General features: G+C 42.6%; 1 protein-coding gene across 3 annotated transcripts in view; it reads right to left on the bottom strand.

Moving 5' to 3' along the window:
- Nucleotides 1-14,946, bottom strand: part of DYM (dymeclin) — a 263,922-nt gene that overhangs the window by 151,642 nt on the left and 97,334 nt on the right. For all 3 annotated transcript variants that reach the window (XM_042448107.1, XM_042448106.1, XM_042448109.1), the window contains 2 exons: nt 8,096-8,278; nt 4,269-4,447 (listed from right to left, as the gene is read on the bottom strand). In XM_042448107.1, the coding sequence (XP_042304041.1) occupies nt 4,269-4,447; nt 8,096-8,278 (362 nt within the window). The remainder of the gene's footprint in view (nt 1-4,268; nt 4,448-8,095; nt 8,279-14,946) is intronic.

Genomic DNA, 14,946 nt, shown 5'->3' with positions numbered 1-14,946 from the left:
GTGGTCCAATGGATAAGATATCTCCAAGACACCCTGTCCTCTGCTGCTTTGCTCTGTTCCTGCAAACTCAGGCCCGTGGTCTCTCTGAATGGGTCCAACCATCTGGCATGTGTCCTCCCTCTCCTAGCATTATTGTCTTTTCTAGTTATTCATGCCTTCTAATGATGTGGCCAAAATACAACGGCCTCAGGTTAGTCATCCTGGATTCCAGGGAGAAGTTGGGCTTCATCTGTTCTAAAACGAATCTGTTTGCCTTCCTGACCACCCACAGTATCCTCAGCACTCTTCTCCAGCACTACATCTCAAATGAGATTGGGTACCACCACTGAAAAGGCCTCTCTTATTTATCATCACTTCCTTTGCTTAACTTGGTGGGAGCACCGGAAGGAAGGAAAAAGGATGATGATCTTAAGATCCAGAAATGACAGCATGAATAAAGTACAGCCCATGGACCACATATAACCCCCATTCCATTTTCTGATGGAGAACCTATTTTTAAAGAAAAATCCAGGTCTCCCACAAAATGCCCCCAAATCCCCTAGGCTTAGAAGAGAGGGGGAACAGGGTGAAATTTTGTTTGTAGTCTACTACAGCTCTTTTAGATCCATGCAAGCCTTTATTCAACCAAGAATTGAGGTACAGTACTGACTTCCATTGGACTTCTGGTTGACTAAAGGCATTTTTCTAAGTTTTAAAACAGTACAGAGAGACCTAAAAATATAGCAAAACTGCTTTCCACCCCTATGTGTGTTTGTGTGCATGTGTGAATTTTAAAGAAGTTTTTAAAAATCCAGAAGGGTGGGATCTGCAAGCATGGTAGGCACAGTGGGAGTTTAGCAAGGGGTCAGTATACTCCCCCCCCCAAAAAAAAACCCTGGAAGTTGTTTACTACAGCAAGTATTGTCTGGCAAATGGAGATATTCCTTCTAGTAATCTGGTCCCAAGCCCTTTTAGGAATTTAAACGTTCAAACCTACACCCTGAAGGGGTCCTCAAAGACATCTGGCAGAAAGTGGAGAAGACGAAGTACTGGCATAATGAGACTATATTGCTCAGTCCCAGTAAACCATTCAGCCACATGGAGCAATAAGCCCCCAAAACCATGCTCTGGCATTTACCATCCAAATAGGAAAGAGCCATTGTAACAGGGCACCTCCACATGCCAAATTCAGACAGCCTATCTGAAAGGATACCACAGCTGATAAGCACAAAAGAACCTACACAGTTGAACTCTCCTTTCCCTTTCTCAGTGCAGGTTGGCTCATAAAGTGACCAAAGCCATTTCTGTTTCAAACCCAGGCCTGAAACTGGATTGAAATGGAAAATGATAACCCAGCACATAATAAAACCAAGGGGAAAGGTTCAGTAAATAATAAAGAATACCAAGACACCGAAAATCAATGGGTCACCAGTAAAAACAAATCAGTACAAAGATCTAAAAACCATAAAAACATTGTTAAATTGTTCTTTAACATGATATGGATTATTCAGTTTCTGGGAGCTGTTACTAATTGGGAGAGATTAGAATTGTGAACAGATAAATACTTTATACAATTCAAATTTATTGATTGATTGATTTGGTTTGATTTCTATCCCTTCTTTCTCCCCGAAAGGTACTCAAGGCAGCTCAAAAATATTGTATTGTATAGAAAAGTATTAAATGATGCCAGCATGGAACTAGGCAAAGATATAATGGCCAGTTGAAATTTATTTCATTTGATTTATTTTAAATACAGCAGCTTTATATATAATCTTTTGTATTATAAATCATAATTATTTTGTGAATTTCATATAATTTTATATTGTTTTAGTAAGATGTTTTTAATTGTTTTTAAATTTTTATTATAAACTTTTTAAGTGATTTTACCTGTGAGCCACCTTGGATCCCTTTCTGGGAGAAAGGTGGCATAGGAATGAAATAATTAAATGAAAATAAAATAAAATAAAATAAATGGTTTATATCCCACTTTGCTCCCAAAGTGGGACCCAAAGAAAAATTAAAGGTAGTGAGGAGAAAACCTAAATGATAATATATCACATCACTCCAGATGTTATGAAATAACATAGCAAGTCTGCCAACAATGCTTCAGTGAGGGTGGACTATCAAGAAGATCATCAAGTCAATTATTTTCTGGTGAAGCAAATACAAGAATAGCAAACATAAAGCACACAAAGCATGCCAGTATTAAGTGGCAATAATTACATAAGGGACTAGAAGAACTGGGTTTATTTAGATCTGAATAGATGCTTTTCAGTAATGCTTTCATCAATTATATAAACTTTTCGTGGAAAGTGAGCTGCTGTGCTTAGAATGCCATTTCCTGGTTGCAAGAAACATTTCACCAGAGTGGAATGAAACAAAGAGAAACAGTACATCGTGACTTTCTAAAGCATACATGCAACATCTTCACTCAAATTCCTGAAAAGCTATGGCTCCTCAGGCATGTGATTTATTGAGAAATATTTAACTGAATAACTTTTCTACTGTCAAATACAGGCTGAAACAGATTGCTAATAGGACTAAAGGCTATTTTTCTCCAATAAATATATATTCCTCCCCCCTCCCTTTTAATTGCATCCAGCCTAAGGAACAAATTCTGTGCGGCACTCAAATTACCAAGGGGTGGGTGGTCACGGAGCCCAAGCGGAGAAGGAATCCGCCCCAGGGAGGCATTCTTTTCCCCTTGGACTCCGTTTTTGCCAATGGAGCCCAAGGGGAAAAGAATCCCTCCGCTCAGCGAGGATTTCTTCTCCGCTTGGGCTCCGTTCACGGAGCCCAAGCAGAGAAGGAATCCGCTCCCTTTCCCGGCCTCTGTGGAGGCTTGGCCTTCACAGAGGCCTGGAAAGAGGGAGGAGAGCATCCCCGATCGCCGCGATTGCTGCGATCGCGGGCGGCCCCCTCCCTTTCCCGGCCTCTGTGGAGGCTTGGCCTTCACAGAGGCCGGGAAAGAGGGAGCAGAGCCAGGCCGCCTCCCTCGGCGGAGGAGGCCAAGCAGGGAACGGGCCTTGCTCACGCGAGGCTCCTTTCCCTGCCTGGCGTCCGTCGCAGGGGGGGTGTCCTGGGGGCGAGGCCAAACTGGGGCGGGACCATGCGGACCCGCCCCAAACCGGGAAAATCCCGCCCCCCAGGCGGGATATGGCATCCCTAGGACATGATCTGGCTACTATTGGGGGTGGGGTGAAGCTTATTAGAGCCCACCAACCATTCCCCCACTGCCTTCCTGATAACCCAAGCTCTGCTTGTATGCAATTTTCTAAGTTCACATAATACACTGTGACCTTTCATCCTCATAAAGACATTACTATTCAGGTAATTTTTTTGCTATATGTTGCTATTACATGCAAACATGTAATATGGCCTGTCTCAGTTTGTATCTTCTGTAGTGCTTCTAGCCATGAAGCTCAAAGGCCTCTTCTATGGTGACCCCAGGAATGGAAACTTCTCATGCAGTGCCTCTTCATCAACATGCCCTTCAGAGAGCAACCTGCCCACCTGGTGAGACTTTTAAACCCCCAAACCTGTCTTTGACAAGTGCACTGATCAACAGAGTTGAGTTCCCAATATAATTTTCAGTTACATCAACCAATACTTGCAGTAGGTGCTACATCTTTTCAAAACATACCTAGCCTAGTGAAAGAAGGGTAATATGAGACTGAATTGTTCTACTTATACTCAACAGCAGCATAGGGATGTTTCACTGTGTTCTGATAGCTATTATCACTGAAGCGTGGGGACTGAAATACTTGACTTGGTTATGTCACAGTGAGACACATGCACTCTGTGTACAATTCACAGGCACTTTCCTACCTAAAAGTCCCAGATGATGCTAATACAGCTAGTGATTTCATAAATATGAACCCTGAAAGAGGATAGGGAAGGCTGCCACAGTGTATCCAAAAACATGCAGAAGCACAAGAAAATTGTGAAAGTGTTGGCAAGCAGATCATATTGCTGAAATAGTATCCATGGACCTCCACCACAACCCAAACAACTTCAAAAATTCATCAGCTTCCACCAATCATCCACAAATTCATAACTGTTCAAATTCCATTTCCAAAAGTCAGTGAGTAAATAAAATATGCCCTGACTCAGCTTTCATTACAGTACCTAGTTCTCACAGCCACAGTATCAGAACAAAGTTCTGCAAGCAATGTTGCTGAGACCTAGTCCAAACAGTAATGGGGAAGGGGGAGGAGGAAGAGGCCACAAACAAGCCCTTCTGTTGAACAGCTATCAGAAAGCAATGCAATATTCTGCACACTACTTACCAGGTTTTCCATATCTGTTCGAGCCAACATATATGTTCGAACATTGCTGTTCTGGTGCAACAGAGTGTACAAAAGAAGAGTTGCTTGATCAGAATTCTGCTGTTCGCACAAAGTGGTGTATAAACTGTTAAAATTAATCTGGAAAGCATGAGGATTTGGTGAAGGAAGAACTGTGCTATCTGGAAGAGGAATGAGAAGGGTAAGCAGTTTTTAAAGGATTCAGGTTTTTTGTGCTTTTCTTCCTACTGGGCCTAATAAAGTGAAAACTGTCTTTGAAATTTAGCTCCAAGGTTTAGACTGACCAATAGTGTTTAGCTAACAGATACACCCTGAGACCAAACATAACTTTGGGAACCCGTTTCTTTCTTTTAAAAAAACTATACATCTGTTTGGTAGTAGAGCTACAGATGCAAAACACCAATAGGAGATTCTCACCTAACAATTGAGGACCAATAATTCAGAACACAGATTTCTAGACAGCAGATTATATTTGTTGTTTACTCACATAAGATTAAATTAAGTTTTATCCGAATTCACCACAACACTCTATATTCAATGAATACCTGCCACAATTGTCTAAAGTACAAAAAGCTATGGTTGATAGTTGGCATAGTAAGAGAACACATAACGGTGCTGTTGTGCTCATGTGCCACCTGTAGGTTCCCCTTAGACACCTGGTTGACCATTCTGGGAACAGAATGCTGGCCAAGTTAGGCTTTCCGTATGAGCCAATACAGTTTGTCTCATGTTCTCCATGGAGCAAGGCTGTAAAGATTCAGCTCTAACACATTCTGTAAAAGGGGTAAGAATGGAAAAGCAGGGCATCTTGGAACCAGAGATGATGGAATGAGACTAGAACCTCCAATGATTTGACTCAGGTCAGAGCACAGCTACATCTCATCAAATTCTTGTTTGCCAAAGTAACACAAATGCAAGGGTGGAATGTAGCATTTCTAGGGAAGAATTATTGGAAGAAGGAGAGATGCTCAGCACTTCCTTCACCCATTTATTGTTCCCTTCAAATGCATCCTGCCCCTCACTGCCATTTCCCCTCAAGTAGGGCTTATAGTTCTTGTTAGAGCCCAGCTTGTGGAAGAATTATTTAAACACGAGAGGTGATGTATTACGGAGACTGGAAAGTAACAGAGGAATCAAGAAATAACTTCTTCTGTGCCAATTCTCCCCTGCTAATCTCTGCGCTGCATTTGTCTTAATAGGAAGGAAACTACATGTTTTCCCTGCAAGATATCCCTCCACCCACAGAATGCATTTTCATATTCAATTGTGAATGTAAACTGGATTTCTCTAGCATACAACTGAACCGTTTTCTTCAGTACCTGAGTGTAAATTCAGTTCTATATACACTGGTGAATTATAGTGAGCCATTTCCATCTGTGGAGGTTTGGTTCTACCTTCAACCCTCCACAGATGGGAAAAAGCACAGCTCAAGCCCATATTAGTCAGGTGGTGGCAACATGCACATGCCTGTGTCAGCATGTCCATGGATGCACACCGCCATTGTCTAATATGGGGCAGAGTGATCCACAGGAACTTCAATTCATAGAAGGCTAGCCTGCCAATATAGCGGGCCCATTGTAATATAATAATAATAATAATAATAATAATAATAATAATAATAATAACAACAACAACAACAACAACAACAATAATAGGATGTATTTATATACCACCCAATCACGGGGAATCCGAGAGGTTTACAACAGAGGGGATAATAGATGGTTCCCTGCCCGCAGGCTTACAATCTAAAAAGACACGACACAAAAGGAGAAGGGAATGGTGAGGGGGGGAGGGGATCAGGTCCAGCAGTTCTTCTCTCCCTCTGAGGCCCGAACCAAGACAGATGGACTGGAGGGAGGGCTTGTCTTCTTCCAGGCAGGCCTGATGGAGCTAGCCTTCCTCTCTCTCCCTCAAGATGGTGGATGAAGGGAGGGCTTGTCTTCTTCCAGGCAGGCCTGGTGGAGCTAGCCTTCCTCTCTCTCCCTCAATTTACTACCATTCCTGATTCATTCATGGGAAATAGAGGGTCCAAGGTCCTGCATGGTTGTGCATAACCCAACAATTCCACATGTGGAATTCCACTATGGCTCCCGTCACCAGCCCCAGAACTCAGTGTACAGCTGCAAGAGTGGAGCCCAATGACAATTCTGTGGCTGGTGGAGAGCAGAGGGGACCAGATCATCAATGGGAAGCAACAGCATCTTCCAACAAGATCTGTTGGAGCCTTCTGGAGGCCTTAGCAGATAATGTCATCAGTTTGCCTCTGGTTATGAGAATATAGCTTATACCTCTCCAATTCCATCTATTCTCCACCAACAATGGAATTGCTGCTGGGATTGGCTTTTACAGTGTTACAGTGAGTCCTGGGGGCATGATTTAGTTGTTGTACAGGGAAGAATGAAATACTAAACTCTGCAACAATTTAAAAAATACAAACAAATTTCAACATGAAATTACACTTGCATGTCTCACTACCAGGATGCCATCCAGATAATGAGTGTGTGTAACTTACATTCAGTGATCTGATGTAGAGCTCCCCAATTTAATCCAGAGTAATAAAACTCCATACTTTGATTCTATAATCACAGAATCATAGAATCATAGAGTTGGAAGAGACTGCAAGGGCCATCCAGTCCAACCCCCTACCATGCAGGAAATCCAGATCAAAGCATCCCCGACAGATGGCCATCCAGCCTCCGTTTGAAGACCCCCAAGGAGGGAGACTCCACTACACTTCGAGGGAGTTTCTTCCATTGTCAAACAGCCCTTACTGTCAGGAAGTTCCTCCTAATGTTGAGGTGGAATCTCTTTTCCTGCAGCTTGCATCCATTGCTCCGGGTCCTAGTCTCTGGAGCAGCAGAAAACAAGCTTGCTCCCTCCTCAATATGACATCCCTTCAAATATTTAAACAGGGCTATCATATCACCTCTTAACCTTCTTTTCTCCAGGCTAAACATACCCAGCTCCTTAAGGCGTTCCTCATAGGGCATGGTTTCCAGACCATTCACCATTTTAGTTGCCCTCCTTTGGATACGCTCCAGTTTCTCAATGTCCTTTTTGAATTGTGATGCCCACAACTGGACACAATATTCCAGGTGGGGCCTGACCAGAGCAGAATATAGTGGCACTATTACTTCCCTTGATCTAGACACTATACTTCTATTGATGCAGCCTAAAATCGCATTGGTCTTGTTAGCTGCCACATCGCACTGTTGACTCATGTTCAACTTGTGGTCTACTTGGACTCCTAGATCCCTTTCACATGTTGTCTCCTTAAGCCAAGTGTTCCCCATCCTATATCTCTGTGCATTTCATTTTTCCGCCCTAAGTGCAGTACCTTACATTTCTCCCTGTTTAAGTTCATTTTGTTAGCTGTGGCCCAGCTTTCTAGTCTATTCAGGTCATTTTGAATTTTGATCCTGTCCTCTGGAGTATTAGCTATTCCTCCTAATTTGGTGTCATCTGCAAATTTGATAAGTATTCCCCCAATTTTTTTCCTCCAAGTCATTGATAAAGATGTTGAACAGTACTGGGCCCAGGACAGAGCCCTGTGGGACCCCACTGGCCACTTCTCTCCAGGATGAAAAGGTGCCATTGTTGAGCACCCTTTGGGTTCATCCAGTCAACCAATTACAAATCCACGTAACAGTTGCCTTGTCTAGCCCACATTTTACAAGCTTGTTTGCAAGAATGTCATGGGGAACTTTGTCAAAGGCCTTACTGAAATAAAGATATATTATATTCACAGCATTCCCTTCATCTAACAAGCTGGTAACTTTATCAAAGAATGAGATAAGATTTGTACGAACCTTGTGTGTTCTTGAAGGACATAATAGCTTGCCGATAAGGGTTTGGTGTGTCTGGTGCATCGGTCAGATTTGCTAACACAAGCAGCAACAAAAGGCTTTGATTTGCTAGAGGAGAAGACTCTTCCTGATGAGGAGCTCGTTTGCTTCCCACACCTCCTAATGTGAACACTGTCCACAGGCCAGCTAAATGGAAGAAGGAAAGAATCTTTTTTAGAGTTTTCAGGTAGACTTGCCTACATGTTTGAATAGCATTTTGACCTCTGACTGGTGTGTACCGATTGAGAAAGATTTAGAAATTTAGGACAAACATGCAGCCATAAATCATAGCACAATAGCTGACATGTGCGTGATGGATAATAACCCACAGCCACAACAAGAAAGAATTTTAGAATTAAGAAACAGATTGTCCTATGTATATAAATGAAAACAGCATGTATCCAACTTACCACAACCCACTGTTTTAGTAGTCTTATGGACAAGAAGAGGGGGACAGAAGAACATATACAGATCGCCTTTGGCTGGTATGAGAAAGCTAGACATTATGCTGCACAAATACAGATAACTGGGTATAGCACAAGGTATTTAATTTGTATAGTTATGCCAGTAAAGCCAGAGGAGGATGGAACGCTGGATTAGAAATATAAGGATAGCCAGCCCAATCACTATCCTATATTTTATCCAAAGATCAGAATAAGCCTATACAATGGAGGTCAGCAAAAACCACTATAGTGTATATTGGCACAATACACAAAGGATACACTGGCAAAGCTATTTTAAGACTGAGGGGATACCTCAAACCACCCAATCAATTATCATTTCTATATCACAAGTTTCTATTATCACTACTTTCTGTCAAACAGATAATTTCTTTTAAAAGAATCTAACAATGTCTTTGGTCTATTTGATCATAAAATCAGTTAATGCCAAGCATGCTGCACTGAGCTCCTTGAAAGAAGGGCAGGACACAAATGGAATACCAAAATAATAAACTCTCCTTGATTTTAAAGTATAGTTAGCACTGACTACTTCATTTCCCAAAGCATTACTGTATGTGGAATAATTCATCAAACTCTTTAATGATATATAAAAGCTAAATTTGATTGTAAAAGAACTGTGGATGCAAAAACCAACATACTGTAGTTGCCTAGGTGGTCTAACCAAATATATTATGATATCTTTGGAATTCTATAAAGTATACTTACTGCCACACAATAATGCCATGTGTTCATAAAACAAGCTTAACCCAGCATAGAGTTTCCTATCAACATTGTATAATTGTCCCAATATACCATGATGTAACCCAAGGTTCAGGAGTAAGATTACTCAAGAATTATTGTTTTTTACCCTCTACTACATAACTCCCCAGCACCTCTACAATCACAACAGTAAACCAGCTTTCTCCCTGCAATGCTAATTCTATTAACAGCTAAAAACAACCATATATCCCTTCATTGTTTACCTGTGCCAAATTCTGGATTGTAGATTTAGATTTAAATGTTAGAGAGAAAATTTACATTTTCTTGTATTTGATGAAGTACCCATAACTTCTCCCTCCCTCCCTCCCTCCCTCCCTCCTTTTCACATACACACACATACACTCCAGATACACTTTGCACAATCTCTTAACAAGACAAGGAAGAAAAGAACAAAGTAAGAAAAAGGGAGAACTGAGACAGCAGGGCAGTGGAAAAGAATGAAGAGCCAAGCCTCCTGGCTACACAAGCACTTTAAGGACTCCCTTTGGTTTATGATCTTTCTGTTGGAAAGTTTTTTGCCAAAAATCAGAGAGTAAAAAACATACTTTGCAGACCCACAAACCATCCTTGAACTAAGCCAATTTGTGTGACGGACACAAAATGCCTAACTTTCAAGCATGTGAGCTCAAGCAGGCATGGAAACTAACAAGAGCACAGGACATGTCAAGAAAAAAAGCAGTTTGTACTTTTTGTCATCCTCCAGGTACTACAATTACAAGGTTTTGGTGAATGTGAATTATTCTACTTAAAAATTTTGATGTAAGAAAATACTATTGTGCCAGTTAATGAACACTCTATGTGTGTGTGTGCCTTCAAGTCACCTATCAATTTAGGATGATCCCATACAATTCATAGTGTTTTCTTAGGCAAGGATTACTCAAAAGGTGGTTTTGTCAGTTTCTTCCTCTGAAATATAGCCTACAGCACCTGGTATTCATTGGCAGACTCACATCCAAGTACTAACCAATGTTAACCCTGCTTAGCTTCCAGTTTCAGATGAGGTCTGGTGCCTTTATAAGTACTAGTTTATAAGTACACTAGAAAATTTTGCCTCAAGCTGACATCTTTATCATACTATTTTCAAAGATTCCTCACTTTTACAATAGCATTTTAAACCTCTATGTAACATTAAGAGCAAAAGCTTAATCCAGTGAATGGCATTTGACTAAGATAAGTAACCAACACTAGCGTGCAACATAGAAGAAAAGACAATAGAAAACTAATTATGAAAGATTTGTTTTTGAGGCGACATGAAGTCTGGCAAAATAAAGACAGTTTTTTAAAATTAATTTTTATTATTTTCTACTTACAACACCATACAAATGAATAGCAACTAAATATCGGCAAAGTTTATGTTTGGTTTTACTATGCAGATTGAGACTAGTAGGTCGATGATGAGAACTTTTATTGGAATTAGAACATAAAGAACCTTATTTCATGGGATCTGACCTCTTCTGGTCAAAAGGATAGTGACAATACAGTCAAGAGTCACTGTAAGTTTGCATAAGAAGAAAAGACAGGCTAAACCTACTCCTGCTGTCTAGTCAAAACCAAGAACAGAGGGCATGATCAAATCAAAGGTTGAGCACTTTTAAAGTCTCAGTGATTTAACCCAGCCCGAATTCTTGGGACTTGGAAGAATTTACTTTGTCCTCATTACATCTTTAATTATACTGTTACAACAACAACAAAAATTTGAATATTATAATACTTGTTCTTCATCACTATAAATGGCATGCATTATCACAGAGACAGCATGATGATTCATTTGAAGAATACCGATACATATCTCTTTTAAAGTTCTGAAACCAACACAACCATCAATTCAATGTAAAATGTCTTTAAGTATCCAGAAAATATTTTTGCTACATATAAACTGAAACTTTAAAGAGTGATTTCTATTTACAAAAGGATAGCTACAATTATGAGCCTCTCCAACACTTTCTCTATATGTTCACAGTTCCAGTACTATTCCTCTGAAAACATAAGCCTTACTTACTGAAGTGTATGCATTGTTCAAAAGGATCAGACACAACAGAGAAGGAAAGGAATTAGGATAATATCCAAAATAAAGAAGGATTATATCCTGATAATTTGTGAGTAGGAGCCCTGTTGAAAGCATCCCAGTAAGGACATAAAGAGACAGGAACAAAAGTTATTCTGTTGCACACTATGCTATAGGCTGTCTAGTCAACTGGAAGGCATGATTTCAGCTTTCTTAAAACAGATTACAAAACGACAAAGGAGAGCCACAACAGTAATGAGGGATTTCAACTATCCCAGCATCTGCTGAAAGTCTAATTTTGCTAAGAATGGAATATCCAATAAATTCTTGCCTTGCCTTGCCTTGCCGACAACTTCATCTTTCAGAAGAAGAAACCAAGTATCAGCTATCTGGGATGTGCTGATCAACAGGAAAGAACATTGGAGGAAAAAGAAGTGAAGTATCGGAGTTCAGACAAAAGTTGGTTAAATGCCATGACAAGAGATTATGAAGGAGAAAGAAATTTTAAAACCAGAGATTCTAAAACGTGAAATACAAGATACAGAATCACAAACTATTCCAATGAGAAGGAATGACTGGAGATACCACCCCTAAGGAAGACAAGTCTGAATTCAAGGTGCTTGTGATGACATTTGAAGTTCTAAATGGCTTGGATCCTTGATACTTGATGGAACACTGCTCCCTATATATGCCTGCTCAAGGACTGCTAATGGGGCCTCCCATGTAGGAGAACATCAGAGGTCTTCTCAGCTGTAGTGTCCTAGTGTTCTCGATGGAGGCCTGACCAAAACTAGCACTGATTTTGTCCAAATTGCTAACTGTCCATGTGAAAAACATGAACATGTTTTAACTTGTTAAATCATATAATCACAGAATTGGAAGTGATCCTAAGGGCCATCAATCTAACTCTCTGCCATGCAGGAATACACAATCAAAGCAACCCCACAGGGACGTAGCCAGAGGGGGGTCCGTGGGGTCTGGACCCCCCCCCCCTCTGTTAGAAAAATGAATGGTACATGCTGCTGCACCACCATGCCCAAGCCACATTATAATGGTGGCACTTAGTCTGGACCCCCCCTTCCTAAAATCCTGGCTACATCCCTGACACCCAACAGATGGACATCTAGCCTTTGTATAAAAAAACTCCCTGTTTTAATATGCCATTATAGTTTGTTTTAAATACTCTGTTGACTTAAATTTTAAATTGATTTTATTTGTATGTGATTGTGTATTCCTGCATGGCAAGGGGGTTAGACTGGATGTCTCGTGTGGTGTCTTCCACCCCACCCCACCCCACCTATGATTCTATGTCACCCAAGACCCAATTGCATAGCTCTGAATAGAAATGGATTTAAAAAACTAAAATCTGATTGGCTGCAACATGAACAGACTCTTTGACTAGAGAAGCTTTCAATCTGGTCCAGGTTAGCTTTCCTTATGCTCTTATTTTAATTTTGGGGATAAAAGACAGGCTGTGTTATGACCTCCAAAAACGCAACATTTCCTCAGTCAGCTCTCACTCTAATAGACCTGGAAATTCTTATTTTCCCAAGGACACCCAATTAGACAGTCCTTAGAAAAACAATATTCTCTAGGTCTGCTTATATAGCGCTATAGCACATCAACTAAGGTCTCTCACTTTTTTTTGCTTGTTTGCCACCACCAAGTAAGTGGATGGGGTGGGGGATTAGTTTGAATTATTATGGGTGGACTGGGGTAGGGATCAGACCGTTGCATTCCAGGGATGGGGCGGGGTGGCTTATTAACTTGGCTTATTCTGAGCCAAGCTAAATAATGATGAGAAAACTCAGTCCATATGGACAGTATGCTGGGTTTTGCCCATTTTTCTCACAAGGCTTTTAGTTTTAATTTAGCACTATCACGCATTAGGACTTTCTTTGGGACAACATACATGCACACTTCTTTCACTCATAAATACAATCTTCACGCACTCCGTTTTGCCCCAAGGACTGTGCTGTTGCTGCTGGAGTTGCTGCTGCGTTGCCGGGCGGCTCTCCGTGTTTGGAGGACACTGCGCAGCTGCGCACCAACACGGAGGAGCCGTCAGAGGACTGGCCATCTACAGCTCCCCAGCAAGCTAGCGTTCCTCTGAGGGGCCAGGTACACCTGGAGGAAGGCGGGGAGAGGAGGTGTGTCGGTGAGAGCGACGCACTCAAAACCAGCGCGTTTGGCCCTCCTCCTCCGTCCCGCCTCCGTTTTGCCCCCAAGGACTGTGCTGTTGCTGCTGGGGCTGCTGCTGCGTTGCCGGGCGGCTCTCCGTGTTTGGAGGACCACTGCGCAGCTGCGCACCAACACGGAGGAGCCGTCAGAGGACTTGCCATCTATAGCTCCCCAGCAAGCTAGCGTTCCTCTGAGGGGCCAGGTACACCTGGAGGAAGGCGGGGAGAGGGGGTGTGTCGGTGAGAGCGGCGCACTCAAAACCAGCGCGTTTGGCCCTCCTCCTCCGTCCTGCCTCCATTTTGCCCCCAAGGACTGTGCTGTTGCTGCTGGGGCTGCTGCTGCGTTGCCGGGCGGCTCTCCGTGTTTGGAGGACACTGCGCAGCTGCGTACCAACACGGAGGAGCCGTCAGAGGACTTGCCATCTACAGCAGCGCAGCTGCGCAATTGCGGTGACAGCTAGAGGGCAGGGGAGACGCACCTCTGCTGGCTTTCAGACGAAGAATGTTCATTGTGATTTCTCTACGTCTTTTTTGCTGTACTGTGGGGGGAGGGGAAGGACATGGAAGTGGGGGATGTTTTGGCTGGGGAGGTAGAGGATAGTCCATCAAGCGTGAGCGGAGCTCCTATTGAGGTAGTGTGGGGCAGGGGGAGGTATGGCGGTAGGAGAATGGACTCGCGTTACAGGGGAAGGAGAGATCGATGCTTAATACCTATCTCTCCTTCCTGTCCCTCTCCTAACAAAAGGGACCTGAGGGTCACTCCATCCATACCACAAACCCTGACTCTGCTCCTGTGCAACAACAGGTCCATTAAGAATAAGTCCCACATCATTTATGATCTAATCGAGGATAACAACTGTGACCTGGCGTGCATTACTGAGACCTGGCTTGGGCCTGGAGGGGAAGCTGTGTGGGCCCAGGTCCTACCTGCCGGGTACTCAGTGAAGGACCAGACCAGGTTAGTGGGCGGGGGGGGGGGGTTGCCTTGATCCACAAGAACACCTTGTCTCTTTCCAGGAACCATGTTCGTCAAACTTCTTATATCGAGTGTATTTACCTGACCCTGAAGGCCAGAGACAGCTTAGGGATTTTGTTGGTGTACCGGCCACCTCGTGCGCTAACAGTCTCCCTTAACGAGCTGACACAGCTGGTCTCGGAGGTGCTGTTGGAATCACCCAGGCTTTTAGTCCTGGGTGACTTCAACATTCCCTTCACGGCCAGCTATGTTCCATCCGGTGCGGTTCGTGAATTCATGGATACCATGACTTCCATGGGGCTGTCTCAACTGGTCTCGGGTCCAACGCATTCTGCGGGTAATACGCTCGATATGGTCTTTTGTACGAGCATGGAAAATCCGTGGGCGGAAATAACTAATATTTCCCCCCTGTCATGGACAGATCACTTCCTGGT

The sequence above is a fragment of the Sceloporus undulatus genome, chromosome 2 (genome assembly GCF_019175285.1).
Source record: "Sceloporus undulatus isolate JIND9_A2432 ecotype Alabama chromosome 2, SceUnd_v1.1, whole genome shotgun sequence".
Lineage (NCBI taxonomy): Eukaryota > Metazoa > Chordata > Lepidosauria > Squamata > Phrynosomatidae > Sceloporus > Sceloporus undulatus.
The sequence above is the reverse complement of the archived record's forward strand: the minus strand, read 5'-3'. Positions and strand labels throughout refer to the sequence as shown.